This window comes from Elaeis guineensis, chromosome 13 (genome assembly GCF_000442705.2).
Source record: "Elaeis guineensis isolate ETL-2024a chromosome 13, EG11, whole genome shotgun sequence".
NCBI lineage: Eukaryota > Viridiplantae > Streptophyta > Magnoliopsida > Arecales > Arecaceae > Elaeis > Elaeis guineensis.
In genome coordinates, this window is record NC_026005.2 from 9,697,056 (window position 1) to 9,725,020 (window position 27,965).

Consider the following 27,965-nt stretch of genomic DNA (forward strand, 5'->3'; position numbering starts at 1 on the left):
GGCCGCAGTAACCATCGCGGCTCTGCTCCACTCCCTGTGGCGGATTCCGCACAGCTCCACTATCCCCTGGCAGGCCACCATAACGGCCGCGATCCTGCTCCACTTCCTGTGGCGGATTCCGCGCAGCTCCATCATTCCCTGGCAGGCCACCATAACAGCCACGAACCTGCTCCACCTCCTGCGATGGATACCGGGCGATTCTCCCATCCGCTGGCAAGTTACGACAACGGACGCTGCTCCACCCCTCGTAACAGATTCCACGTGGCGAGCCGCGGTGATGGCCACATGTCTACTCCACTATCCTTCGCAATCAATTCCCCTGACTATGGGCGGCCCACTACCAGACGGCTACAAACGTCGCCATCAATCCGTTGCCTCCTCCGTCTATAAAAGGGGGACCCAGATACGTTATTCTTTAAGCTCATTTCTTATCTCAAAAACTCTGCTAAATTCTCCGTTCGAGCACTCCATTCTTGTTGAGGCAGAGAACTGACTTGAGCGTCGGAGGGTCTTGCCGGAGCAACCCCACCTCCGGTTTAGACTTCCTTTGCAGGTCCCGGCGGCGACCGCGGCTTTCCCGACTCTAGCTTCTCCGGCGCAAGCAGATTTTTACACCAATAAGTTTTATTAAATCTTTCTAAATATGTGTTGCATGTACTTATATTATCAAAAAATTAAATAAATTAATTAACGAAACAACCAAGCTCGAAGAAAAATTTCATGCCAATATCCACAGACATCGTTTTGCACCGAAAATCATTCATTAATTAAATGAACGGTCTTGATCAGCCATGCTCCTCCCGGAACTCTCTGATGTCAAAATCCGATTCATGGCCCATTATGATTGGAACCCCTCACCGAACCAAATCCAACCGAGCGAAAACCCCGTCCGCGAAGCAAACCGGAGCGAAGGAGAGAGCAACACAAGAAAGGAAAGAATGGAAGCAAAAGAAGCGAGAGGAAAATACTAAAACAAGGTCATTTGGTTTCGTCCATTTTCGAGTCTCTCTCTCCTCACTTCTATTCTCTTCCCTCCTCGAACGCCCGCCATCTCCCGAAACCCTAGCCCTTCCTCCCTCGATCCGACGCGGCCTTCGCCGCTCCCGCCCTATATTCGCGGCCGTTTTCGTCGGAGGAATTGGTTACGGCGCCACCTGAGGCGGTCTCTGACGCCCAACTTGGGGAAGGATTGGCTCCAGCGGCCGGGGACGATGAGCGCCCAGAAGAAGCGGAACTTTAAGATCGAGGCCTTCAAGCACCGGGTCGAGGTCGATCCCAAGTACGCCGAGAAGACCTGGAAGATCTTGGAGCACGCGATCCATGAGATATATAACCACAACGCCAGCGGCCTCAGCTTCGAGGAACTCTATAGGTCCGTTTTGTTCTCTTCTCCGATTCATCCATTTCTTTCGCTATACGTTTCAATTCCGTATTGATTTATATGCTTTGTTTGAATGTTTTCTGGTTTAAATTGTTAACTAGTTTGTCTGTTGGATCTATTAGGGTCCGTAGATTTTTATAGGGATCGGAGATCAGGTAACTTCATTGATTTCATGGTGGATTGCTGAATTATAGATTCTTTGCTATTGTTTCCTAGGGTTTCTCGTTTCCTCTCTCTATCGAGACGAACATTCTTTTAAGGATTTGAAACTGATTGGTACTTTCGAACCTACTGGAGTAGAATTTTGGAAAGCTGACGCTGCCCTATTTCCTTATAATATCGCAATGGTTATTTGCATGATGGAGGAAATTAGGTATCTACAATTATCTGCAGTTTACTTGTTTCCAGTTATATCTTGTATTGAAATTCGACATACTGTAAATGCTGCATGACCTGGTAGAAAAGACTAGCCCAGGAGGGTCGGATGTAAGCATCCTTGCCTGCACGTGGAGAGGCTGTTTCTGTATTTCGAACCTCTGATCCAGGTTACAATAGAGCAACCTTCTTGTTATGCTAAGGCGCACCCTCTACTCCTAGCACTAAGAAAATTAGTTATTTGTTGAATATGATTCAGTCTCTGTCACTTATATTGGGTTATTTGTTATACTCTTTGCATTGACGTTTTATGACTTGGTAGGGAATGAAATAGTATACAATCAGGATTGGCTTGTAGGATATTTTTGCCCTCCTTAATGTTTATCCACTTTTGGAGGATCCATTCCTCTCCAAAGTGGGCACTTCTTCCTCTTTATCTATTTTGCATTTTATTTTATAATGGACACATGTCAATTGGTAACAGAGCACTTCTTGAGCCAAAAGCTGTGGGTTTAATGAAAGAATGAGCCCTGTGAAGGTAAAAGGTGGGAGAAAGACCCCTGCTAAAGCAGCCAACTTTTTCCTCGACACCCTTTGCATGCATGATGATGGCTCCAATATTGCTTCTTCTTGAAGAGCTTGAACCTCAAGATAAGGTTCTTATGAGAAGTTAAATAAATTAATTATACTGATTCTAAGTAGCTATTGGTTGTTGGTTCCAGTCATTTTTTGATTATTAGGAGTGAATGGAAGAACTATTTGAAATGTGCCTGGCTTAGGAAGTTTTTTACCCTTCCCAAAAGATGGCAGTTTTGGAGGACTCTGCTTACTCAAAGTGCATATTTTTTTTTTATTTGTTTCTATTTTAGATTCGGTATCCATCGATAATGATCATATCTTATTATAATGTGGTAGTGGTTGTTTGTTCTGTTCTTTCCACAAACATAAGCATCTGATCAAATTGCTGTCCTTCAATAATGCTTTGATCACATACTATCCTTAAAGCTTAAGTATTTGCCCAAGATGGATAGTTTTTGTTATCATTTTTGAAAATCATTATCATCATCAATACTGAGTATTTTTCCACCTAAATGGGGCCAACAATGGAGCAAAATCTATTTCAAGCTGGCTTCATGGAAGACTTGAGTCTTGAACAGATTTTAATGACGACAATTCATGCTGACAACTTCCCAAGAATTGGGCTGAATTCTTGTCTAACACAACTTCAAATAAGATAGGAGACTGTCATGACACCTAAAATGCTGTTTGACAATCAGAGAAGAGTTACTTTCTCGATCGTGGTTTAAACTCATGCAACATGGAGAAAGCTTCCAAACTCTATTACATGTGAAAAGACAGCATATAGAGCTAGATGACAAGTTTTGATATAAGGAATCACATTCATTTCTAGGGTGCAAATTATGTGTCAAAAAGTCAAATTAAACACAAGCACCCATTGTAACAATTAGTCTGAAATTAGCATCCTACTGGATTCAGTATATGCTTCCTTTACTATTACTGATTTTTTTTTTTTTTAATTTATTTGATATAATCATGAATTCTGGATGATCAATGCATAGCTTAGTGTTGGCTTGTGACTTAATTATGATGTGCTGCAAAGCTTCATGTGAATCTATATTTTTTGATGAAAACTCTCTTCGTTAATGTCATAAATTTTGGCTGTTGGTAGTTGGCATTTTTTATTGCAGTTTTGCTTGCCACTAAGTGTAGTATGCTTTTGTTACTTTCCTGGCTCTCACATCTCATATCCAGGCAATCATGCTGCCATGCGAAGCTTGAATATTTATGTATACTCTTTTTGATGCTTGATCCCATAACCATAGTTAGCAAGCCTATGTCAGCTTCAAGACTTCTGCTTATCCACTTATCTAGAGCCATATTGTCCTTTATAACAGACTTCCTGAAATTTCTTCTTAAGGACTTATACCTGTTCCTCTATTGCTTCTATCTCTCTTCTTTTATCCCTTTAGGTGAGCCTCTAAGATCAAAATTGTATTCTCCCCTCAACATGCGGCCAGTGCCTATTTTTATATTGACTGAATATTTCCAACTTAATTCTGTCATATACAGCATCTCGTGTCAACGTCAACAGCCAATTTTTCTTTATTGCATCTAAGTAGAACTTTATACCTTATCTCTGATACACAAACAGAGCATATATGATTGTCATCAAGCCTTAAGTAATTAAATTTGGCTTTATGAATAATTTTTGACCATTTATTCCTATTAATCAATATGTTCAATTTTGTTAAATGCTTTTGTAAAGCCTTGTCACAGCTTCCAACTATTTATTTTAAGCTTGCCACCTCATTCTTGTTTGTATAGCACAAACTTCAGCCCCTCTAGTTATTGGGTGCTATTTTGAGCGTACTTTGTGTCATTGTCTTGTCAGTGCCCTCAATTTGGTGGAACGCATAGATGAATATAGTTAATCATTTTGTTTAAGGTTATCTTGAGAAGTTCTAGGAGCTTTTGAAAGTAAGATATAGGCATAAGAATGGGAGTGAGGGAAAAATTATGTTGAAGGATCTGGCAATAAAAAGGAAAGGAAAAATGAAGAAATTGAAAATGACAAGTGAATTGGGTCTTCGGGGCACTAAAGACATACAATGCATTGGTACTTGGAAAGTTGAAAGTAAGGATAATGGATTATTCATGAAGATTGGCAAGGTTGAGGCTTGGAGAAAACATTTCTTGAAGTTGTTTATGCATAGGAACTTTATCAAAGGAAGAGATGTGGGAGGATGACATTTTGGATAATGCATATGCACCACCATATATTTTGCAAATCAAGGTAAAAAAAAGGTTGTAAAAACATAAGGCTTTGGTTTCATGCAATATATTGTAATGCTATGGTTTTTTATTTTGGAGAAAATTGGGCTTTTGTTGGCTAATCTGCTTATCCACATGATCTTAAACATATAAGCCATTGGATGGAAATCATGCTACCACTTAATAAAAGTGGATCAATCCATGTATTTGTACTGAGTAAATATATGTGGTCCCCTTAATGATGGTATGGGAGGGTAATAGAAAAAAAATCTTTAAAATTCGTGGCAGTATTTTTAGAGGGAAAATAGTCCGCAAATATTCTTTTATCATTTTGGAGGAAGCATATGGGGGTGCACTGTAATGATGTATGAATATTATTTATGGGTGTGTGGTTGAAGTACTGATAAGGATGAGTAGTAATTACACTAAGAGGTAGTAGTTTCCATTGGCAGACTTCAGTTGTAGTAGCTCTACACTATAGACAAAGTAAAATCTTCTCTTTGTTTCTCTTTTGCTTTTTTGAACACAATGTTGAAATTTGTATATTGACACTTTTTTACTTGACAAGCAATAGGATCAGAGAATTTATGATGCGTGTATTAGCTAGTTGTTATGTTAATCGATGTTGATGATGTCACAACGATTGTGGATTGTAGACATTAATTATGGTGGAGACAAATTATGAAGGAGAGATTCAGATGATAAGGGTCTAAAACTGCTATTAAGAAGTATATAATCTACAATTTTAGTGGGAATGTACGAACATGAAGCCTTGATGCAAATTAAGTGATCAAGCTATAGCCATAACATGAAGGCTTGGGATAAGATCATTCAAGAGGCAAGCACTGAAGGATTAGTTTTGAAGGTCTTCAAGTAGAGAAAATTTTGGGTTTGTTGGAATTGGTGAAGTAACAGACGAACATTTAATGTGCAATAAAGACTGCACAAAGATCTAATTGTTTTCCTTTTTTCCTGCCTAGAATGGCTAGAAAGGAGGTGTATGTAAGCGATTCTTGATGGAGTTGTAGGAATTTGAAATGTTGAAAATGCTTTTTTGTGATGGATTTTGTTGAAGTTTTTTAATCAACTTTTCTAGGCTCAGATTTTGATGTACCCCTAAATAATGAAGCATGTGACTTAAGCTCACATTTTACAAATTCATCACTTCCTTATAAGGAGAATATTTTCATCAAGCAAATTTTAGATGCCTGCATGGGGAGTTTCATAGATGGATAAAATTTATGTTAATCATTGGGTACATCATGTCTATAGGATCTTTTAATTATATACAGCATTTGTGATGGGAAAGAAAGCTTGCATAAAGCATGGTTGCAGGGAAATGGTTTTCTGCTATTGTAGAAGTTTCCTGGGAAACTGAATCCGGAAACGGATTCAGTTTGCTTGGGCACACTTAAAAAAATGCATCTAGTAATTCTGGAAACTCATGGGTCTCGGAGAGGGGAGTTTTAGATGGAAAAGGATGCATGAAGGATGCATGAAGGAAGAGAGAAATTAGTCTTGTAAGGAGTCTAAGTGCTAAAGAAGAGAAATTTCTATATATGATATTTATGGTCATAATTAAATTACATTTATTATAGTTTTTTTTAGTGATTTCTTGATATCTTTTAATAATTATATATACAATATTCTTGTTCATTTTGGAGTTATTTTTTCTGTTTCCCATATGGGGAACTTTCCTTAACAATCATTCCCCATTTCATTGATGATGTTCATGCATCAGTTTCGCCTTATGACAATTATGAGAGAAAGTATTGGCATATATATAAATATAAATGATGTGGAACTTTGTTCATTGCTTGCTTTTGATTGCAGATTAGGTTATTATATTATCATTGTTAGAAATTTATGTAAACTGGTAAGCTTCGATAGAAGGATGCAAGCCATCTTTTTCTTTAAGGAACCATAAGAACATTTCTGTTGTCATATATATATTTGCTAGGTAAAGCCAATGAGGTGAAAATTGCCAAAGTGGTTGTTGGACTACATTTAGAACAGTGAGTAGAAAGGGGCATCATTATCAGTGCATAATCAATATAAAAAATAATTTGGACCTGATTATTTGAAAGGAAAAATCCTAGTTTCACTTATAACTGAACATTGTACAATTTTTTTTTTTTTTTGGTTTGTATGGGAGAAAAAATATGGTTGATGTTAGCGAAATAAATACTAAGTTCTTGCTACATAAAAATGATTGCGGATGATCATCTATAGCTATAGGATCTTCTTTATAGGTATGTTGGCCTTGCTGCGGACATGTACATCATCTTTCTTAATTCGGTCGATGAGGTACTCTAGTTCTGGTAGGGTAATACAGCTATATATAATCACATCTTTAGCTTTTTTTGGAAAAAATGAGGAGATTCCATGATGACATTGTGTACTAGCGAGATGCCATACTTTTATTTGATAAGCTTAATGGTGTGAACTTAATCACTTATTACTGCATATCTGATTGTTAACTTAATGGTGCAGAAAACTGGAAAATCTGACTGAATTATATTGTTTTCATTTGGTGGATGTTATTTGAAGTGTCAAGAGTAGAAAACACCAACCTTTTAGTTCCTATCCTCATAATTTTTTTTTGTTTTGACACTTGAGAGAAAGCATATGATAGCCTCCCCAAAGAGGTCTAATGGTGGGTGTTAGAAAAGAAAAGAATTTTCTTTAGATTTATCAATGTGATAAAGGACATACAATGGAGTGATTGTTAGTATGAGAATTACTAGTGGGAATACTAGTGGAGTTTCCAATTATAATAGGTTTACACCATGGATCCGCTTTTTTTCCTTACCTTTTTGAACTTGTTATGGATGAGTTTACTAGGTATATCTAGGATGATATTTCTTGGTACATGCTATTTGCAGATAATCTCGATGAATGAAACTAAGGTTAGAGTTAATTGTAAGTTAGAATTATAAATGAGTGTATCAGAATCCAAGGGTTGTAGTTGAAGTAGGATCAAAATGGAACACATGGAATGCGGTTTTAGTAAAATTAGAAATAGAAATGAAGGTGGAGTGAAAATTGAGGATCATGAAGATGCTAAGCATGATTATTTTCAGGATTTAAGATTCATTATTCATAAAGGAGGGGAGATTGAGAGAAGGATGTTAACTGTAGGATTAAAGCAGGTTGGATAAAATAAAGAAGTGCAGTTGGGATACCATGTTATCATACAATACCCGCCAAGTTGAAGGAAAAATTTTATAGGATAGTCACTTGACCAGCTATATTTTATGGTACAGAATTTTGGATAGTTAAAAAACAACATGTGTATAAGGTGAATTTAGCTGAAATGAGAATGTTAAGATGGATACATGGTACAACAAGAAAAGATAGAATACGAAATGAAGATAGAGAAGGATGGCTTAGATGCTTTGGATGCGTAAAAATAAAGGCCGAGGGATGCATATGAAGGAGTGATTGATATATGTACAAGGAAAGAGGGGGAGAGGTAGACTGAAAATCACATGTGTGATAGTATTAAGGAAGGATTTAGTATCTCAACATCTTTCGGAATGTATGGCCCTAAATTGAGTGGAATGGAGGAAAAGGATTCGTGTAGCCAATCTCAGCTTGCTTGGGATTGAGGCCTAGTTGAGTTGAGTTACTTCAATTAAATTAACCATAAAGTCTACTCAAATAGTCTCAGAACTGATAAATGCAAATTGCTAGAAGGTTTCAAATCTCAAGATGGGAAATTGTTTAGTTAATTGTGTAAAATGTTGAAAGTTTTCTCCATTAATGCTATTCCAATATCCCATTAGATGGATTGCTTTTTTCAATTAATTTTACGAAGTTATCTGGGGTTAGGATGGTCATGCTTGCCAACAATTCTTGAATTAAGTGAAAGCCTTCTATGGAATTCTGCAACCATAACCATAACAAAAAGCCTAATTCCAACTTTTCTGTGTTGGCTTTATGAGTCCTCAATCGCCAAAAATTCTTATTAAACTGTTTTTATTTTATTTGCAAAATTTTTCAAAGTCTTTCCCACAACTTCAATCCATTTTGGTTATATGTGTACTATACAATTTAAACAAGGAAGGAATTGGTCAATTTATGGTGCTAACCGATGTATTAGTAGAAATAAAGGTTGTGGGCATGGCCCGGGGGTGGGGTGGCGTGGCTGAGGAGATTTAAGTTTTTGTCATTTAACTTGGAGTTCTGAGATACTTGTTATTGATAATAGAAGAGCTTGCATTGATGGGTGGTTCAGAAATTTTTAGTGCATCTATCTCTAGTACAATCATTGTGAGGATGTTGACCCTCTAAATTCAAATGGTGATGATTAGCTTTTGAATGTGGTGGGGCATGTTACATTGTATATACAGTGATCCTTGATGTATCAGAAATGACTTTGTGCTTAGCAGTTCTCTCTCTGATGGACTGATGAAGTTTTTTGATTAATAATTCAGTTATCCATTCAAGTTGGTATTTTGCACATTGATGAATTGTTGTTAGCATCTAATCCTTTAATTATTTTAGTAATGGAAGATTTGGATACTGAATTTGTAGAGTCAAGTAAAGACTTTTCCTTGTTTGGCTGCCAGCCATATATTTTAACATGTCAAGTTGTATGATTTTTGAACTCTAATGAGAGTTTTTCTGGCATGTTAACGCCCAACCCTTTCCTATTTATTTTTGGTTTAGACTGTTCTCCAATTGAGGAATGCTTTTGCTAGGGGCAATATTGAATTTGTAATTAGTTCATGGTTTTGGCAGGCTGCCTTTCTGTGCCACTCCCCGTCAAGGTCAACTGTTATTTTCTGTCATGATGAGCTTAAGGATCCAACCCAAATTGTTGGGTCTAGGCTTGTTGAATATGGTAATCTTAAGGATAACACATGGATCCACTGTATACAATTAGTTGAGTGGGGGGCTTGTTGAAAGTATGTGCGAAAGCTTATTTTTTCTTGTGTAATGGGATAATAAGACCATCAGGAATTTGAATGATGAATTAGCCATTTTTTGGTCCCCTGTGAAGATGTGAGAGAACTTATGAGAAGAGCACATTATTGATGGAAAAAGGATGGGCCGAAAGTTTTAGGGGGGCCTGAGGTTTTATAAAAGGAAAGACAGTAGGCAAACTCAAATGTGATTTGGCTTGAAAAACGAAGGTTCAGCATCTTGTGGAGTTGATGTAATAAAATAGAAGTTTTGCTTCTGAAGTTAGTAGAAGATGAGATGCGTCAGATTTATTGTTCTTTTCTAACTGACAGACCTAAGATCACTAGGTTAGGAGTTCAGGCTCATGGTGAGTGGTTTTTTATCTATGGGCAATCTGAATAGAGGTGTGATGGAATATCAAAGTGATTTGTTTTAAGGTTTTATGTCTTTGTTTGCATGGGAGGGGGTTGCTGTTAAAATTTTGGTCGATATTCTCTGATAGCTAATCCTCTTTGACTGGGTGCAGTCTCATTGTTGCAAATAACTCTTGTTCTAGGCAGGCAAATGCATACTGTTCATGAGTTTGCTGTCATAAAGTGGAGGAGGTAGGTGATAGACTGAAGATGGAAAGTGGCTGCATATGTAGGTTAGGACTTCTTGATGTATCAATGAGTTCATGAGATAGTGGAGTCATTAGAATGGGGGATAAATTTCATTTTTTTGGTTATAGATGTGTTTTTATTTTTCAATTCTACTTTTCACTAATTGTCAGGTTCTCTAGAGTACCATGAAGATATTTGAGGTGGAAAATTTTAATGTTGTTGTGTTGCATGACCTTATTTTTGTGATGCTTGTCCCGAACAAGCGAGCAAAACTTTTCTATTGGAATTCATTAAATGTCATGGGATGCTTATCCTATGCAGTACTTTTGTGTGGTGAGAAACATGTAAATAGAACAATGAAAAAGTCTTATGCCATACCCCATGCCAAAAGGAATGTCGATAAATTCTTTCCACTACTTCTTCCTAGGGGATCTTTTGACATTTTCCTTCCTTTTCTTGACCTTTAGACTAAAGTCAAGAGCCTTCCTGTTATGGGGCCATCTCTGGACTTGCATCACATGCTACATGACTTTTCACATTTCTCTCTCAATTGACACCATCCTTCAAGTTCCTATAAAATACTGATGTCTAAGTATATTTTTCTCATTTTTAGCATGCACCAAACATACTCATCTTTATGGCATCTATCTTGTCCTTTTTTGGTATATTCATTGCACAATATCATGCTTCATATAATAAAGTTGGATGAGTTTCCTTTGATTGGAATTTTATTCTGCAGAACTATAATTCTGCTGCAATAGTCCTGTTTTGAGTATTCTCATTTATTTCTTCATCCTTATATGGAGCAAAATGCATTCTTCTATTACACGTTGTTCTTAGTTCTGTCAGCAGCTGCATTGAATTACCATGCAGACTAAAAATGACATTAGCTACTCATGTTGATCAGGCATGTAGCTGAAAGAGTGAAGCTAAAGTTTCTTTGGTATAAACAACGGAAATAAATGACAATGTGCTTTGTGTTGAAGTTTATCTTTTAACAGTGTATGGTCGTCCCATACCTATTCGGAATGAATTACTTTACCATCCTTGACTAGGAATTTTCCTTTATTGAGCCATTGCTTGCACAGAGTGATAGATTCAAGTAACTGGATTTTCTTTAGTGATGACAGTTAAAGTTAGATTATTTACTGTACTGAGCAACCCACGGTTGCATGCTGTACCCTCTTAAACCACTGCAGCAAAATGGTAGAGTTTGTTTTCCTTGCAAAATTGGTTTTTTTTCCATATAGGTTATCGAACTTTCATCTCCTACTGCTGTCTGTAATCAGCATATCATTTTGGTTTTGGCTAGCTCTGAAATGGAACAAGCTAATCTTGAGGTGTTTCTACTAAATTCCAAATTATGGTGGGTAAGCTGAGGTTAGATTTGACAAGCTCCACTTTACTCTTCCAGTTGTTTAATCAGTCTGGCTGAGCCTATACTTTATAGCTTCCAGAAATGCTGTTTTTGGCTTGGGTAGGAATGTATTCATAAGAAAAAAAGATGTTCCAATGCTGTCCAATCTCTGCTTAAATTTTATGTACATTTGGTTTGCGGTATAAAAATTTGACATATATATATATATATATATATATATATATATATATATATATATTCAGTGTTACTGATTAGGTTGGATATCATAATGTTTTTCCTAAGAACATGGTATATACTATACAGTCATGCACACTCGAATTACTTTTTTTTTTTTTTCCAAGTGCTAAGTACAGCATGGAGTTATTTGACAATGTTACTGTTATTCCAAATATAAAAAGCCTTATTGTCCACTTAATCGGCAGTCACAATTGTATAGATAAACAGACACTATCTTTTTTTTTGCTTATAGACCTTCTATTGTTGGTACTTTACATGCCAAAATGCATAACAGAAACACCAAGGTAAAATTTGAATGACAATGTCATATACATAGAGGTTTCTGGTAAAGAAAAACAATTTAATCATGGATATCATGTCAATGTAACTCTTTAATGGAATTAAACATGATGACTCTTTAGAATTTCTGGAAAATGCAGTTTGGAATGGTCAGAAATGTGTATGCAAGGAGATGAGCACCAGTTAAATTGGGAGGTTTCCTGGTAATTATGGCTTTCGCGTAGTCTTGGTATGACATTTTTCCTTGTGGGGTTGGTATTGATGCAGCATGTTTTAGTGCCTTGTACTTTAAGGTATATATTTGAATTTGAGAGGGAACATTGAGGCTAACTAACCTATATCACATTTGAGGCTGATGAGCTAGTTTATAACTTAGTCATGATGATGTTGGGGTCCTATTAGAATTTAAGTTTCAACTTTTCAGATGCCTTAATGGCATGGGAGTCCGTGTACTCAAATATTTAGAAATGTCAGGTTGTGGATCAATTGCATCTCAGTCTTCCTAAGCTTGTGTGGAGTTTAACCTGTGTCTGAATTTTCTTCTTTATGCTATTTTTAGTGGAAGAGTGGAAATGCCCATCTTTTTTCAAGACTTTGTATATTTGTCTCATTTTATGATATGCTGCTGCTTAGAAAGAAAATTTCCTACTTATATTATTTTAATTAAAAGATGATGCTTTTGTTCATGCCACATATGCTTCTCCACTCCACCGATCACTGAATAATGTCGTGCACTCTGAACTGGCATATGTATTCACAACCACCTAAGATTGTTTAGGTTTTTATCATTTCATTTGTGTTTATATTGAGTTGTGGTTTTGGTCATAATTATTCTGCACTGGAGCCCCTTCCTGGTGAAAACCTCAGCTTCTTCTTGGGAATTCAGGAATGCTTACAATATGGTGCTGCACAAATATGGAGAAAAATTGTACTCTGGCCTTGTAACCACTATGACATGGCACCTAAAAGAAATAGCGAAATCAATAGAGGCTGCTCAGGGAGGTTTGTTTTTAGAGGAGCTGAACAGAAAATGGGGGGATCACAACAAGGCCTTGCAGATGATTCGGGACATACTTATGTACATGGATAGGACATTTGTTCCAAGTAATCGCAAGACACCTGTTCATGAGCTTGGACTTAACCTGTGGAGGGATAACATCATTCACTCCCACAAGATCCAGACTAGGTTGCTTGATACACTCCTTGACCTCATACACAGAGAGCGGACAGGTGAAGTAATAAACCGTGGGTTGATGAGAAACATTACAAAGATGTTAATGGATCTGGGATCTTCTGTATATCAAGAAGATTTTGAGAGACCATTTTTAGAGGTCTCAGCTAGTTTTTACAGTGGTGAGTCTCAACAATTCATCGAGTGTTGTGATTGTGGTGATTACCTTAAGAAAGCTGAGAGGCGGCTTAATGAAGAGATGGAGCGAGTTTCACACTACTTAGATGCCAAAAGTGAGGCAAAAATAACAAGTGTAGTGGAGAAAGAGATGATCGCTAACCACATGCAGAGGTTGGTGCACATGGAGAATTCTGGTCTTGTAAATATGCTTGTGGATGACAAGTATGAAGACTTAAGCAGAATGTACAACTTGTTTCGCCGAGTTCCGGAAGGGCTTTCCACGATCAGAGATGTGATGACTTCTCACCTTCGAGAAACTGGGAAACAGTTGGTAAGTGATCCAGAGAGATTAAGGGATCCTGTGGACTTTGTTCAACGCCTCTTGGATATGAAGGACAAACATGATAAGATTATCAGCATTGCATTTAACAATGACAAGACCTTTCAGAATGCTTTGAACTCATCATTTGAATATTTTATTAATCTAAATAACAGGTCTCCTGAGTTCATATCCTTGTATGTTGATGATAAGCTCCGTAAAGGTCTCAAGGGAGTCACTGAAGAGGATGTAGAGGTGGTTTTGGACAAAGTGATGATGCTGTTTCGGTACCTGCAGGAGAAGGATGTCTTTGAGAAATATTACAAGCAGCACTTGGCAAAAAGACTTCTGTCTGGGAAGACTGTTTCTGATGATGCGGAAAGAAGTATGATAGTCAAGCTCAAGACTGAATGTGGGTATCAGTTCACATCTAAACTAGAAGGTATGTTTACAGATATGAGGACATCTCAAGACACCATGCAAGGTTTCTATGCCAGTCAGTATTCTGAGACAGGAGATGGCCCTACCCTGGCTGTCCAAGTTCTCACCACTGGGTCTTGGCCGACACAGCCCAGTGCCCCTTGCAACCTTCCAGCTGAAATTCTTGGTGTGTGTGAGAAGTTTCGTGCATATTATCTTGGAACTCATACTGGACGGAGATTGACATGGCAAACAAATATGGGAACAGCAGATATAAAAGCAACCTTTGGGAAGGGTCAGAAGCATGAGTTGAATGTTTCTACTTACCAAATGTGTGTCCTCATGTTGTTCAATTCTGCGGATCGTTTAAGCTATAAAGAAATTGAGCAGGCAACAGAAATACCGGCTGCTGATCTGAAGCGTTGTCTTCAGTCTCTTGCTTGTGTCAAGGGTAAGAATGTTCTCCGTAAGGAGCCCATGAGTAAGGACATTGCAGAGGATGATGCCTTCTACTTCAATGATAAGTTTACAAGCAAGTTTATCAAGGTGAAGATAGGGACAGTGGTGGCACAGAAGGAGTCAGAGCCAGAGAAGCATGAGACTCGCCAAAGAGTGGAGGAAGACAGAAAGCCTCAGATTGAGGCTGCCATTGTGAGAATAATGAAATCTAGGAGGGTCTTAGATCATAACAGCATTGTAACTGAGGTTACAACTCAGTTGCAGTCCCGTTTCCTGCCAAATCCTGTTGTGATAAAGAAACGAATTGAATCTCTCATTGAGCGGGAGTTTTTAGAGAGGGACAAAGCAGACAGGAAACTGTATCGCTATCTTGCTTGATTCTCCCATGCATGTTCTGTAGAATGAGGCCATACGTTTCAATTAAAATGCAGTTGGCAAGATAAATGCTGTCTGATGTATTTGTCAAAATGCTTTGCTGGTGTTGCTTCTTATTTTTGCTTCATTGACCTGTTCTGGTGAAATGCAAAATTTGGTTCTGTTTTATCATCTTGCCATCAAAGTCAAATGCTCTGCCATGTTTCTGTAAGTTGGTTTCCATCTATTTCATTTCCTGTTTCAGATGGGAATCTTTGATTGTTGAGACATGGGAGGGCCAACATTAGTTTCTTAAAGCTGAATCATAATGTATGCACAATCATACTTCTGCGACAAAATCTGGGAGAGGAACTCACCTCCTTTCTCTCAGACTGATTTCATTGTATCACTCTGCTTCATCCCATGACAGTGGTGGTGGTGATTTTAGAAGAGGGAAAATTGTTCTCTTCTCAGCTGTCTTTGGAAAATGTTAGTTGATTTTAGGTGATTTCTATATTGCCAGGCAAAGTTGTTTGTCATGGAGAAAGCCATGCGTTTCACTTTGACGGTTGTGAACAATGAAGAGTTTTCCCAAGCTGTAGGCTACACTGATCTACGAGTAATTGCGAGACTTACCTGCAAATGGTGGGTGGTCAAACTAGGGGGATGACGCTGGATTGTGGTAACGTGGCTACATAAATGTTTGAGCTTGTGCTTGTGATCGGTGATCAATGGTCACTTTGTGCCAGCTACCGTCCCTGGGCAGCTCTCACGATTTTTTTTTTTTTTTTTGGGGAGTGGTGTTAACATTCCCCTGCAACTTTGTTAGAAGTAGAGAGAGAATACAGGAGCTTATAAAGAGTCACACTTTAAGAAGATATTCAGTGCATTACATAGATAATATTGCTATGGTAATATGATTGCAGAGAAAATGTGATTATCTGATAAAATTATAGACAATTCTATATTGCAGTGTTTGGTATGTGTAATAATATTGTTATAAAATCATAGAGAATTCTACATTGTAGTGTTTGGTATATAATTTAGATTACATAAAATGTAAACTAATTTTTTTAAAATATTTTTATCTTTACTTATTGATTATTGTCTATTTTCTAGAGAGACAATTTAATTTCGGGATCAATCATTTTCTGTGACATTATTCTTTATATTTTTTTTCTATTTTCATTAATTAGGACTATTCATAATTTATTTTGATTTATTTTGATGAGATATTTTGGTCCTGAAGTTATTTTATTGCAAAATTACAGGATTGCAAGATTATATATAATCACATAGTCACATCCTCCTAGGCAAGCAGATTATCATATAATACAGCATTATCTGTGAAAGTGATGAAATAAACAGTATAATCTGATTTTTTGTTGCAAAATTATATATAATTCTGACAAAATTACATGCTATCAAATGTTTCTAAGATTTTAGATATCATGAAAAACATTGTTGGTGAGCTTGAATGTACAGCTTGGTTTGATCAGCACGACACGTTATCTAAGGATATGATTGTCTGGCAATAGATCTCCGATTGGCATTGATGATTTTGACATGCTTGTAGAGGGTGTAAATGGTTTAGTCTAGACCTTCTATTATATTTGTATATTTGAAGGCCAATACAATGCGCTTCCGTATTGACAATGGTTTAGTCTATACTTGGTTGCGGAGCTAGAAGGTAGATGTACAACTTTAAGTCAATTCGGCTTGTCATAAGACACTAACATTTATTGACTAATATAAGGTTGGATCTATATTTATGCAGCTCCGAATTGCATCTCCTTCCCACTTCCTCCTCGTTTACGGTGGGATCTTGAACTAGAATTTCGCCCGGACTAGTTTTGTCTTCTCAAATTACTCGATAGACTTTCTAATACAATCACCAAGAGACTGCGGGCAAGATTGTCGGTACACTTGTCCACCCAGCGTTTGCTGTACCTGGTCTCAGAATCTAGGTAAGTGCATTGCTTCACGTTTCACACAGCTTCGTCACCGTGCACCGAGGAAGGGAATAAGCCAACTCCACGTAGTTTTTGCCGTAAAACTAGGCCAGGTATCATTTAACCTTTCTTTTCGTTGGTTGGGGTTGTAGTATGAACCTTATGTTGAATACTTACACGTCCGCCACCGACTCGACCAGGCCGCCACTGCATCCTCCGATACTACCACCGGGTCCGCCACCATGATTCCTTTCTTCTACTCTCTGTTTCTTCCGTTGTGACGTGCAGCTGTGTCAACACCTATACGGGCTCGGGCTGGATATTTTAGGCCTGAAGCCCGGCTTGCTATCAAGCTTCGGCCGGGCCTGGGCTGTACTCAGGTCCACACTACCCATAACTTTCTCGTGTAACCGTGGTATGCACTTCCCCCCTCCTTCCCGTTTCCTCGGCCAAACAGGGAAAGAAAGGGTGGAGGGGGCATTTTTTTTTTTTCCCTCTGCTACGTCTTCTTTCCTGCTGAGATTTCCGGTTGGAGATCTCAATCGGAGAATTCCGAAGAAGAAAGAGGGATCGCAGATCGCTGTGGTCCAGATCGATTACCTGGTAAGTATCCAACGAACTCGTTTGGAAATCGTTCAATAATCAATCTTTATAGCAATTTTCGAGAAATTTCCGTGTTTCGAAATTTCCGTGTAAAAACGAACCGTTTGATGATTTTTCTTGTTTTTGAAGCCGAGTTTTGCGATTTTTTAATGTTTCTGATATTTAACATTCTCTTGATCATCCTCTATTTTGGATTTTTATGGGAAAGAATAGGCTACAGCTAGCAGAAAAGCGAGAAATCTAAGGTATGTTTTTTTTTTTAAAAAAAATGGTCGTGTGGTCGTTGTATAGGCCCTGAGAAATGATATTCAACGGTTCATTTGCTCGATTTTCATATTATTATTATTATTATTTTTTATATCTAGGCGAGATTTGTGATGTTTAATGTAATCTAGTACTCTCTCGATCGTCCATTTGTTTAGATCTTGTAAGGGAAGGACAGGTTAGATCCTTAGCAGAGACGGTACTTAGGCTTTCTCGTAATATTACATAGAAGAATTAACGAAACTCTGATCTCCTGACCTAATATATGCCCTAAGCAAGATAATAAAAAGTTCGATTCTTTTTCCTTGATTACATAATTTTTTGGTGAATTTACGAGATTTTAGTGATTCCTCCTTCAATTTAAATGCTCTCAGGTTCATCTTATTAGATTTTGAAGGCAAAAAAAAGGAAAAACAAAAAAACCTAATCTTAGCTTAATCCCTTGCAGAGGTTTGATTGGTAGAATTTCCTCTGAATAGCTCAGCATAACCCTAGTCTTCTAATTCTAAGGAAGGAAGGATGTCCGGCCAAGGCCAGCGACTGACCGTGGTTCCCACGGTGACGATGCTTGGGGTGATGAAGGCACGCCTTGTGGGCGCTACCCGCGGCCATGCCCTCCTAAAGAAGAAGAGCGACGCCCTCACCGTCCAGTTTCGAGCAATCCTGAAGAAGATCGTCACTACCAAGGAATCGATGGGTGAGATCATGCGTGCCTCCTCCTTCGCCCTCACCGAGGCCAAGTACGTAGCTGGTGAGAACATCAAGCATGTTGTCCTCGAGTCGGTTAAGTCTGCCTCCCTCCGTGTGCGCTCCCGCCAGGAGAATGTTGCTGGGGTCAAGCTCCCACGGTTCGAGCACTTCTCTGACCCGGGTGCTGGCGATACCAAGGCTGACCTCACTGGACTTGCCCGTGGAGGCCAGCAGATCCAGGCTTGCCGTGCTGCGCATATTAAGGCCATTGAGGTCCTTGTGGAGCTTGCCTCGCTCCAGACCTCTTTCCTCACCCTCGATGAAGCCATTAAGACCACCAACCGGAGAGTCAATGCCCTTGAGAACGTCATCAAGCCGCGGTTGGAGAACACCATCAACTACATCAGGGGGGAGCTTGATGAACTTGAGCGAGAGGACTTCTTCCGGCTGAAGAAGATACAGGGGTACAAGAAGAGGGAGATTGAGCGGCAGCTCCAGGCTGCAAAGCAGTTTGCTGAAGAGCAGTTTGCTGAGAAGGTCTCACTCAAGAAGGGTATCTCCATTAACTCAGCTCACAACTTGCTTGTTGCTGGGGCCGAGAAGGATGAGGATATTATCTTTTGATGTCCGAACATTTATTTGGTGATTAGGTGGGTTGCTCTCATGTTATTTCCAATAAAGGTTTTGCTGGCTTTTTAGTAACAGTGTGCATTTTCTATGCCTAGACATTTTTCTTGGTCAATGCTAATAATTTGTGCGACCAATTCCATTATTTATCTATTTATGCATGTACTGAACTATAATGTCCCTGTATTGTCATGTGATCCAAGAGACAAACAATGTAGAGATGTATCTTCTCTGTTGTTGGGACCATCAAAGCTTTCAGTAATTCTTTTGGAGCCTGTTTTGATTACTCTGATGAAAATTCTGGATGAAAAATAAGAAAGCAACAGTAGAATCATTGAATGTCTATTAGAAGTATCCTGGTATTTCATTTGATGAGACGCTTATAGGATTTATAATTCAATCCCAAATATCATGATGGCAGCATATTAACCAATGTGGTGAAGTCAAAAGTTCTGCCCTATCTTCTAAAGCAAGGTTTCAATCTTGTTTTTTGTTGATTTTGATGCTTATGCTGATGTTTGGTGTCATTTTTTCCTTTCCATGTTCTCATCCAAATTGGTAACCTTTGAGTGAAGATTTTGTGGACTATTGGTTCTTTCAGATATGGATTCATCCACTGCTTTTTTCTCCTCCACTTAGTTGTTACTATATCCTCTCTCTCTCTCTCTCTCTCTCTCCACCTATATGTGTGTGTGTGTGTGTGTGTGTGTGTGTTGCAACATTTAGGATTACAAGTACTGACTGCCCTTTTTTGCTTAAAAATGATTCTTTCTCATTGAAGTAATGATGAAACCTGATTTCTTACCATTGATCTTGGTGCACAAATGAGGACTTATCCATAAGAACAAAGACCTATTCCGCTTAGGCAAATTGTTTATCTTCCATATATTCTTATCCTAGTATGCAATCACCATTAATTGGCTTACTCATTTTTCAATACTCTTATGTTATTTTTTTTAAAAAAAATATTTTTCATCCATCTATTGCTTCTTTTCAGTTTATCCCCAATGTTGCTGCTACTTATAATCATCCTCATGTATGCAAATTTTTATTTTTATAAGTGAAGCTGTTGAGTGTGAAGGAAAAACTCCACGAGGCCAGCTAGCCATCTTAGCACTTATATTCAGTGGATATATGGGTGAGTATCCATATTCCGCTCATTGATACAATATATAACTTATTGGTCTTGGCAGATATAACCTAATATATCCCTAGATGCCTGTTGCTAAGATATTATTGTATCAATCAAATTTTTAATATTTTGTAGATGTGTTGTTATAGGTTCCGTTTTCTAATCACTGAATACTATAGTTAGACCATAAAATGACAATTCATCTGATTTTTACTATATTAGCTGAATTTTCTATATCTTGGTTATTGTATGTCGGCTAAGATTTTTGGACTTTTTGATCATGTAGAAAATTCTTCACCTTTCACTCTGGCTCAAAATATGCTCATCCTCAGCCCTTCCTGCTACTGGTCACTCATCGGATTATGAGGGTATTGGAGATAAAAAATTGCAACAATGCAATCATGGGGCTAACTGCCTACACCGATGCACTTCAACTAACTTGTCACATTTGCTTAGCCTAAGGTTTCAAGGTCAACATTGTTTTTCATTTAACAAACATTCAAGATGATTACCTAAGATTATTTTGTCGATGGCTGTTTGATTTCCCATCTATACAAATTCGGGAGAGACTTAAGCTATATGAATGAACCAAGCCTGGATGTTATTGGATGCTTTTCTATAGCCCACTTTGAAAAGTGTCAGATCTAAAATATGATTTTGATTTTTCATAAATCCATGATAACCAACCTGCCACTAGGAGTTGCCTACTCATTCCAAAATTTTTAATAAGGTCATACTTTACCTGGGGATTTATTTCTCTAGTTTTTGTTTCATTTCTAACTGTCATTATTTGTCTTAGTAGGCATTGTGATCATTTCTATATCCTTCCAAGTCCCCATTTATTTTTCAAGTCCACCAATTTCCTTCTTTTCACACTCTAGTTGGTGAGACACCCCTAGATAATCATCATAGAATTAACTTTCTACTACTCTCTGGTTTCCGTTGTTTTCCAGACTTGCACATATTATGAGTTTGATTATTAATTCTTTTTCATAAGTTTACTTGATATGTAGATCTTTCTGTTATGTGCTTGATTCTAGCTTGTATTATATTACCGTGCTCTTATGTAGGTTGAAGAGGTAAGAAATCATTTGCAATTGCTATAATTTGTTCTTTTTGTTTACTATTACTTTGGGGCAATCCCCTATCCTTTTGGATGCTTATGAACATCTTTTGTCTTTATCACTTAATTCCACTATCACGAATATACTGATACCTGTACGAGAGTTATTAACAAAGTGTCCTTTGTCAATCATTTTATATTACTCCAGATGTCATAAGTTCTAAACAAAAGTGTAACATTACTTGATTACAGTATGCTCCATAATGTTTATTTGAGCTTTAGGCTTTATTGAACCTTTTTCCTCAATTTGTATCTATCAACTGCTATTATTTGTCAATGCAGGCTGTTGTCTTATATGTTCTCACAACACTCATTCATATGAACCTTTTTCCCCGAAATATTCCAGAAACCTCTCATCTTGAGTGGCCTTTTTTTGTTTGCATTGGGTGTGATGATACTGACTTGTATGAGCTCTCAATCTTTATATTATCTAAAGATTAGATTCATATGAATTTCAAGCTTCTCTGATTTACTTTATTTTTTAGCCATACCCTTCTTCTTAGCTATACTGGCATCCATCTTAATTTTCACATTTATCCATCTTGCTATTTGCCAACCTTTTGACCCATACAGCATTTTTTCCCTTAACATCTAATAATTTTCTTTTGAGTTACTGGCGTCAAAGACCTTGCAACACCCTAGAAGCACATTATCATCTTCATGTTCTCATTTAATTAAATATTAAGTTTTTGAGTTAATTCGTTTGAGGAGATATGCATTCATAAGTAATAATACTAATACACAGCTGTAGTGTTATTTAAGTTGCTTGCCCACCATGGGTTCGTGAAAGCTTGTGCTTAAGTTGTGTGACTGCATTCACCATTTCCATGCTTTCTCCTATTATTCCTTCTGCCTATCGGCTAAAAAGTCATTTCTTTTTTTCAGAATGTCATTACATCATTAGGTTTTAGCAAGACTCAGCTAAACTAATGAGAAAGAAAAAAGCAAAAACCCTAATAGAATAGCAATTTAATTTCACAATCCTTTTTTTTTTCTGTCTGTCTAGTAACTTCCAACTACACAATAGGTAAGAATGGTTTTTTGTACCACCCCATACTACTGTATCAGTACTGTACTGCCCCATACTGACATTATCATACCGTACCAAACCACATACTGATACTATAATTAGATTTTACTGGTACGGGATCTGGTACCAAGACGGCGAACCTTGGGTAAGATTTCTACGTTGACAACTATAGTGACATATTAGTTATATCAGAAACATGTTGCATGGAATATTTTGAAGATTTTATAGAAGAAATCAAGTTATACAGTTCTGTTGTTGATTGGTGGCTTCTTTGAGATGGTGCAAGTGAATGGCTAAAGGATTTGGATTGGAAGAAACTAGGTCATGATCAAATAGAGTTAATCGGAATGTTAAGAGGTTGAATTATGTGCTACTAATACTCTTATACACATCCATGTTACTTTATCTTTGAGGGAAATTAATCATGGATGAGGTGACTTGTACGCCATGACCAAGTACAGCCATAAGAAGCATTGCTTGCTGGCCTTTCCTAGCACTAATTTGTTAACAGCTTTTTGAATCAAATTTCACTGTTCATTCCTAGTTTTCTTTCTGGCCCATATTCATGACTATATCCCACCATCAGTACTACTGAAAAATGATATTTAGGCGTTCTTTCTTTTTTCTTGTTATTTGACCTTACCTAGCAGGTCTTCTGTTTTGTGCTTCCCCAGGCATCATGCTTGCACTAGGTGTTATATATTCAACTGTGGATGGATACTTCTTTTTATCCTAACTTCTAAGCTCGATATTCTCTTGAATTCAGATCCTTGGATTGCTGCTTTCATCTTTCTTTCCTTCTTCTAGGTAGGTTTTATCGTATCATACTTTTTTTTTTTTTTTGAAGCTGGGAAATTGAAATTATAAGTCGGAACATAAATTGGAAACTGCAGACCCAATTTAATATACAACATGTTTTTTTTTTTTTTCATTTTTTCATTTCTTTAAATCTTGAAAAGTATTTTTTTTTCCTAGATTAAACTTGAAATTTGCAAGTTTTGAGAACATTTGGAAATATCATGGTATTAGATTCCAAATAGATCTATCTAGAGGAAATGGGGCTTTGACATTGATTTGGCTACCCTTGAATTATATCTGTTATCATATGTTAAATTGCTAATGACATGATACACTAAACATGACTTTTTGACATTTTATTGTCAAGATGTATGTTTTAGATTATTAAAATGCTAAGCTAATCATCTTAATAATTTGATATGTTTTGGAAAGATGTCTAGTCTGTTATGCTCGACTGTTTTTGTATTTCTTCATTGTTTTTTTTTGAAATTTTATTTGGTTTTTCTCATTTACATTTTTCAATTTCTTTATCATATTTAGCTGAAACTGTTGAACTAGAGTAAAACTGTGGAAACTGCCAAAATAGAAGCCTTTTTTTTCAACCTCAACCGAAATCAAAACCAGCTTCTCAAACATTCACATCCTTCTGTGTTTAATGTATTCAAACCCATATTCTTATGCGAACAGAGCATGCAGCTCATTTCTTTTCTTTTGCTTGTAATTTGAAATAATAGTGTCATCTGTTGCGTTTTCTGTTCCAGGGAAATTGCTTTTTCCTCTCACATACAGTATGTTACATACATCATCTTGTTATAAATGGTGAATACCTCCTGGCTTCACAAGGACCAGAAATTCTAGTATAACAATTTTTTTATGGCATTCCAGTTGTGATGTTTAGACCATCTTCTATGCTGGTGCTTCTCAGGCGAGCTTGGTTTTTCATGTCTAGAATATGGATTGTTTTGGGGACACGACAAATTATGCTGCATAAAGAATATAATTATATGGGTTTGTCATTATGGGGACTTCACCTTTATATGGTTTTAGGATAACATTCCCGTTTGAGGAATGATTATTGCTGTTTTATTCCATCCTCATCAGCAAGTTAGTTTAAACACCTAAAAGCATCAAGCATTCAAGAAGTTTGAAATTCTGAAGAAATGCTGTTGGATGGTATAGACTATAGTCAAACTAACTCTTGCGGCTGCCTTTTCTATTCCCTATGGCTATACCATCGTAACTGCAAAATGCTGGACATTGAATTTATTTTCATTCAGGCACCTCTCAATCCTTGACATCATTTCTTGCTGCTATATCAAAAATATGGTAAAATTTTTGTGGTCTAACTTACAGAACTTTGGATTATTTATTGAGAAGATCAGCACTGGAGGTATTTATAGTTTTTCATGATATCATTAAATTCTATTTCCTTTTATTATCATGGAGTTTTGAAGGAGGTCCATTGCCATAGGTTTGAATGATATGGTGGGAATGTAGGAATCCTACCGAACGGATTTTTAGAAAACAAAATAATATTAGATGAAGTGAGAAAACAAAAATATATTGGGAAACTTCTGCAGGCTGGTGGAACATGACAGCTTGAGTAGTAAATATTTTGTAGAATGAAGTGCTCTAAATATCTCAGTTCTCAAAATTAGATCTGTTGGGAAAATGAAGGTAAAATGCATGCTTTGTTAAACACTTAATTGGAGCTTTGATCCAAAAGTGCTTAAAAAGAAAAAAGAAAACAGAGATTTGGGAAGATTTTAGGATCAACAGGGTAGATAATTTTGGATAAATAGACCTTAGAGGATAATAAATACGTGACATCCATAACTAGGGCTGAAACCGGATCAGAGACGGACTGGATACCAGTATATCCATATGCATATTTGTTTTGTTTGACGAATACAAAAACGGATGCGGATATTAGTCAGATGTAAAAATTCATATCTATATTTGTTTTAAGTAGATATAGATACAAATATGATACTGGAAGTATGGATGTAAATACGGATATAAGTCGGATGATTAAACTTTATGACCATAGAATCAAAAATATTACCAAGTAGATGATAAATCAAGTTAATGGTATGTTAATATGGTTGTATATTTTCAATAAGTACTATATAAAATTAAATTGAGATGTATGTAGAATCAGATATTCGGATATGGATCGGATAGTTGTCTATCCATATCTATATCATTTTTTTTTAATGGATATGGATGTGGACATGGATATTAGTAGGATGCTAAAATTTCTGTCCGTATTTGAATAGATTCAGATATGAAAATGGATCTGGACAGATGTTATTTGGTCCACTTTCACCCCAATCAATAGCAACCAATACAGCAATGAACTGTATGCCTTTTATGAACTTTGCATGTATATCTAATTTTCAATCTTAATTTCGGGTCTATTGGTGTAAACTATAGCTGCATTAGCATCTATTCTTGTATGTTTCTCATAATTGAACTCAATGACCAAGGCCTGCAGTATGAGTTGCAAGAACTTGGTATCCTCCATATGAATAGGATGGTGTGAGGCCCTTCTTATTGCACAATGCTGAATGACATTCTGTACTTTGTATGTACCTATTGTTTCAGTAGCTGACATTATTTGCTATAATACACTGGAAAGCTACTTACATGCTGTCACTTTGTATTTAGCTGTTGTTTCAGAAGCTGACATTGATAATTCCATGGGATGACCTGATGATGTTTCTTTGATGCATTTTGGTTCTAGTGATTGGATTCGGGGCGGTAACAAGGAAATCAGCAGCAGTTGCATCCAGAAGGGTACCTTCTATCAAGTGATGGTGTATCGCCATTGAAAATAGAGGCGGTGGATTTTTGTTGCTTCAAACAGGATCTGTTAATCCTAGAATTAAACATTATATACAAACTTTAGAAGAAAATTACTGGTGGCAGCTGTCATCTTAAGGGATCTTGAATTCATACTGTTTCTTTAGCTGGTTCATCTTAGATTTTTTTTTCCCCCTTGTGCTTCACTGTTGTATCTTATTCGACATTTTCAGTTAGGGTAAGATTGTTGTTACTTATGTAGTTTGAATGGTTCACATTGATCAAGCTAGTCAGCTTGTTATGAATAAAAAATTGGTGGCAGAAGATAGCATGGAGTCATTTACCTATCTGTGATGTCTGATGACGCAAAAAGTTACATGGTTGTGTTCGGAAGGGCATGTGGTTAAGCATTTCTCAAGCAGCATTTTTTGGTGCTTAAATTGTCTGACATGAAGATTAATTCAGGATAACAAACCCTGAACACAGCATAGAACGTTTATCCATTATGTGCTTATGTCCTGAACCTTGATAGCGGATTAGTGTTGTTCTACAGAGTGATTGTGTAACCACAGGATTTTATTATCTTCAGGCCCTGCAATAAATATGGAAATTTAATAAATATCTACTTCAAATGTACAAGTTATGCATAGCAAAAGCTTCATTTGAATTAATAGAATATTATTTAATCGATATTTCTTTCAACTAGGCATTTCTGATGATGACGGAGAAAAAAAATAAATATTGCAGCTTAGTTCAATTTTACTTTGAGAGCATGATGAAGTACAAAGTGAAAAAGGAGAATGGTCAATTAGTTATAGAGGAACTTGCTAACCAAAAAAGAACTAATGAAAGTGAGAAGAAAGGAGAGGAAAAGGTGAAAAGCTGTAGTGGGAAGTCAGACGTTGTTTGATCATGCTTAGAATTTATAAAATCAGTAAGGTTGCGGTATCGCAGCAGAAGAATGGTGTTTAAAAAATTTTATTTTAATAAATATTAAGATAATAAAATTTTAGAATGCAGAAATCTCTTGACAACTACAATCCAAGCACCATTTAAATAATTTGTTCAAAAGCATATCTATATTGACCGAACGGTTTTTACAAGACATTCAAATGTTTTAAAGAATCTTATTACTGAATTCTTTCTTCAAAAATTCTTTTAGCCTCTCCAAAATCAAACTCTTCTCAAGGATCTCTTAGAACACTCTTCCTTCTTTCTTAATTCTCTCATCTCTCTCTAATCCTCTTCCTATTTTCTTTCCTATACTTGTCTTAAAGATATTTGATTGTCTTGACAAGAGAAAGAAGAGAATTGATTTTGGATTAAATTATCTGGACTCATCGGATGAATCCTATTTATAAGATGAGAGAAGGCACTACCCAAAGCAATGCATCCCAAGTCCTCGCACCTCAAATCTGATTTTGTAGAATTCAGATTGGTGCCTTCAAGCAGAAGGACTTTTCCAAGGGTCAAGAGGTGCGATGTTTCTCTCAAAAAAACTATAAATACGTTATTTCAGGAGATAAAATCAATAGAAGAACATTTATATATCTTTTCTCTTACTGATAAGCCTTCCATCTCTGCCATGTGGTATTTAACTAAAAATAAAATCCATCAAATGGATGTGAGAAGAGATGAGGGGGTGCCAACCAATCTGTCTAAGGCAGAAGGACTCTTGGCACCACCTTAAGATTTCTCTCCGCGTCTCTTCAGAACAATTCTTGCTCTACACCACCCAAGGGGCGTGGACCTGGTTAAAAGCCATCAGAAAGCATGGAAGGGAGAGAGAGAGAAGCATATGACGCTTCTTGGGTCAGAGACCCAAAGCAGAAGGACTCTTGTCTTTCCTTCATGCTAAAACAAATTTGCACCCAATAATTTCTTGTGCCATCACTAGAAGAGATTCATGTGCCTGGGACTTTTCATTCAAGCATGTGGATAAACTGAGGAGGTGCCACATGGGTCTGAATCCCATGTCAGAAGGACTCTGGTCCTTCCTCTACACCAAAATAAGATGGCGCCACAAATTCTTGCACCAAAAACAAGGAAGAGTCCCAACCCTTTGGGACTCTGTCTAATGGG

At 37.0% G+C, this 27,965-nt stretch overlaps 2 protein-coding genes across 6 annotated transcripts; both read left to right on the plus strand.

Annotated features, from left to right (window-relative positions):
- Positions 1 to 931: 931 nt before the first annotated feature.
- LOC105056562 (cullin-3A) lies at positions 932 to 15,048 on the plus strand. Of its 3 annotated transcripts, XM_019854500.3 has the most exons (3): positions 1,234 to 1,372; positions 2,241 to 2,412; positions 12,843 to 15,048. In XM_019854500.3, the coding sequence occupies exon 3, from the start codon at positions 12,856 to 12,858 to the stop codon at positions 14,881 to 14,883; it is 2,028 nt and encodes a 675-aa protein (XP_019710059.1). In that variant the 5' UTR covers positions 1,234 to 1,372; positions 2,241 to 2,412; positions 12,843 to 12,855; the 3' UTR covers positions 14,884 to 15,048. The 3 variants fall into 3 exon arrangements, with proteins under 3 accessions (XP_019710058.1, XP_010937090.1, XP_019710059.1); XM_019854499.3 differs by lacking the exon at positions 2,241 to 2,412 and having other exon boundaries at positions 932 to 1,372; positions 12,801 to 15,048; XM_010938788.4 differs by lacking the exon at positions 2,241 to 2,412 and having other exon boundaries at positions 936 to 1,372.
- Positions 15,049 to 17,063: 2,015 nt separating this feature from the next.
- Positions 17,064 to 26,230, plus strand: LOC105056563 (V-type proton ATPase subunit D). 3 transcript variants are annotated; one of them, XR_012136257.1, is made up of 4 exons: positions 17,064 to 17,414; positions 18,189 to 19,018; positions 20,062 to 20,133; positions 25,825 to 26,230. XR_012136257.1 is itself a non-coding variant. In XM_010938789.4 (3 exons), the coding sequence occupies exons 1-2, from the start codon at positions 17,229 to 17,231 to the stop codon at positions 18,990 to 18,992; spliced, it is 990 nt and encodes a 329-aa protein (XP_010937091.1). In that variant the 5' UTR covers positions 17,127 to 17,228; the 3' UTR covers positions 18,993 to 19,018; positions 25,825 to 26,230. The 3 variants fall into 3 exon arrangements, 2 of the variants coding, with proteins under 2 accessions (XP_010937091.1, XP_010937092.1); XM_010938789.4 differs by lacking the exon at positions 20,062 to 20,133 and having other exon boundaries at positions 17,127 to 17,414; XM_010938790.2 differs by lacking the exon at positions 20,062 to 20,133 and having other exon boundaries at positions 17,248 to 17,414; positions 18,127 to 19,018.
- The last annotated feature ends 1,735 nt before the right edge of the window (positions 26,231 to 27,965 follow it).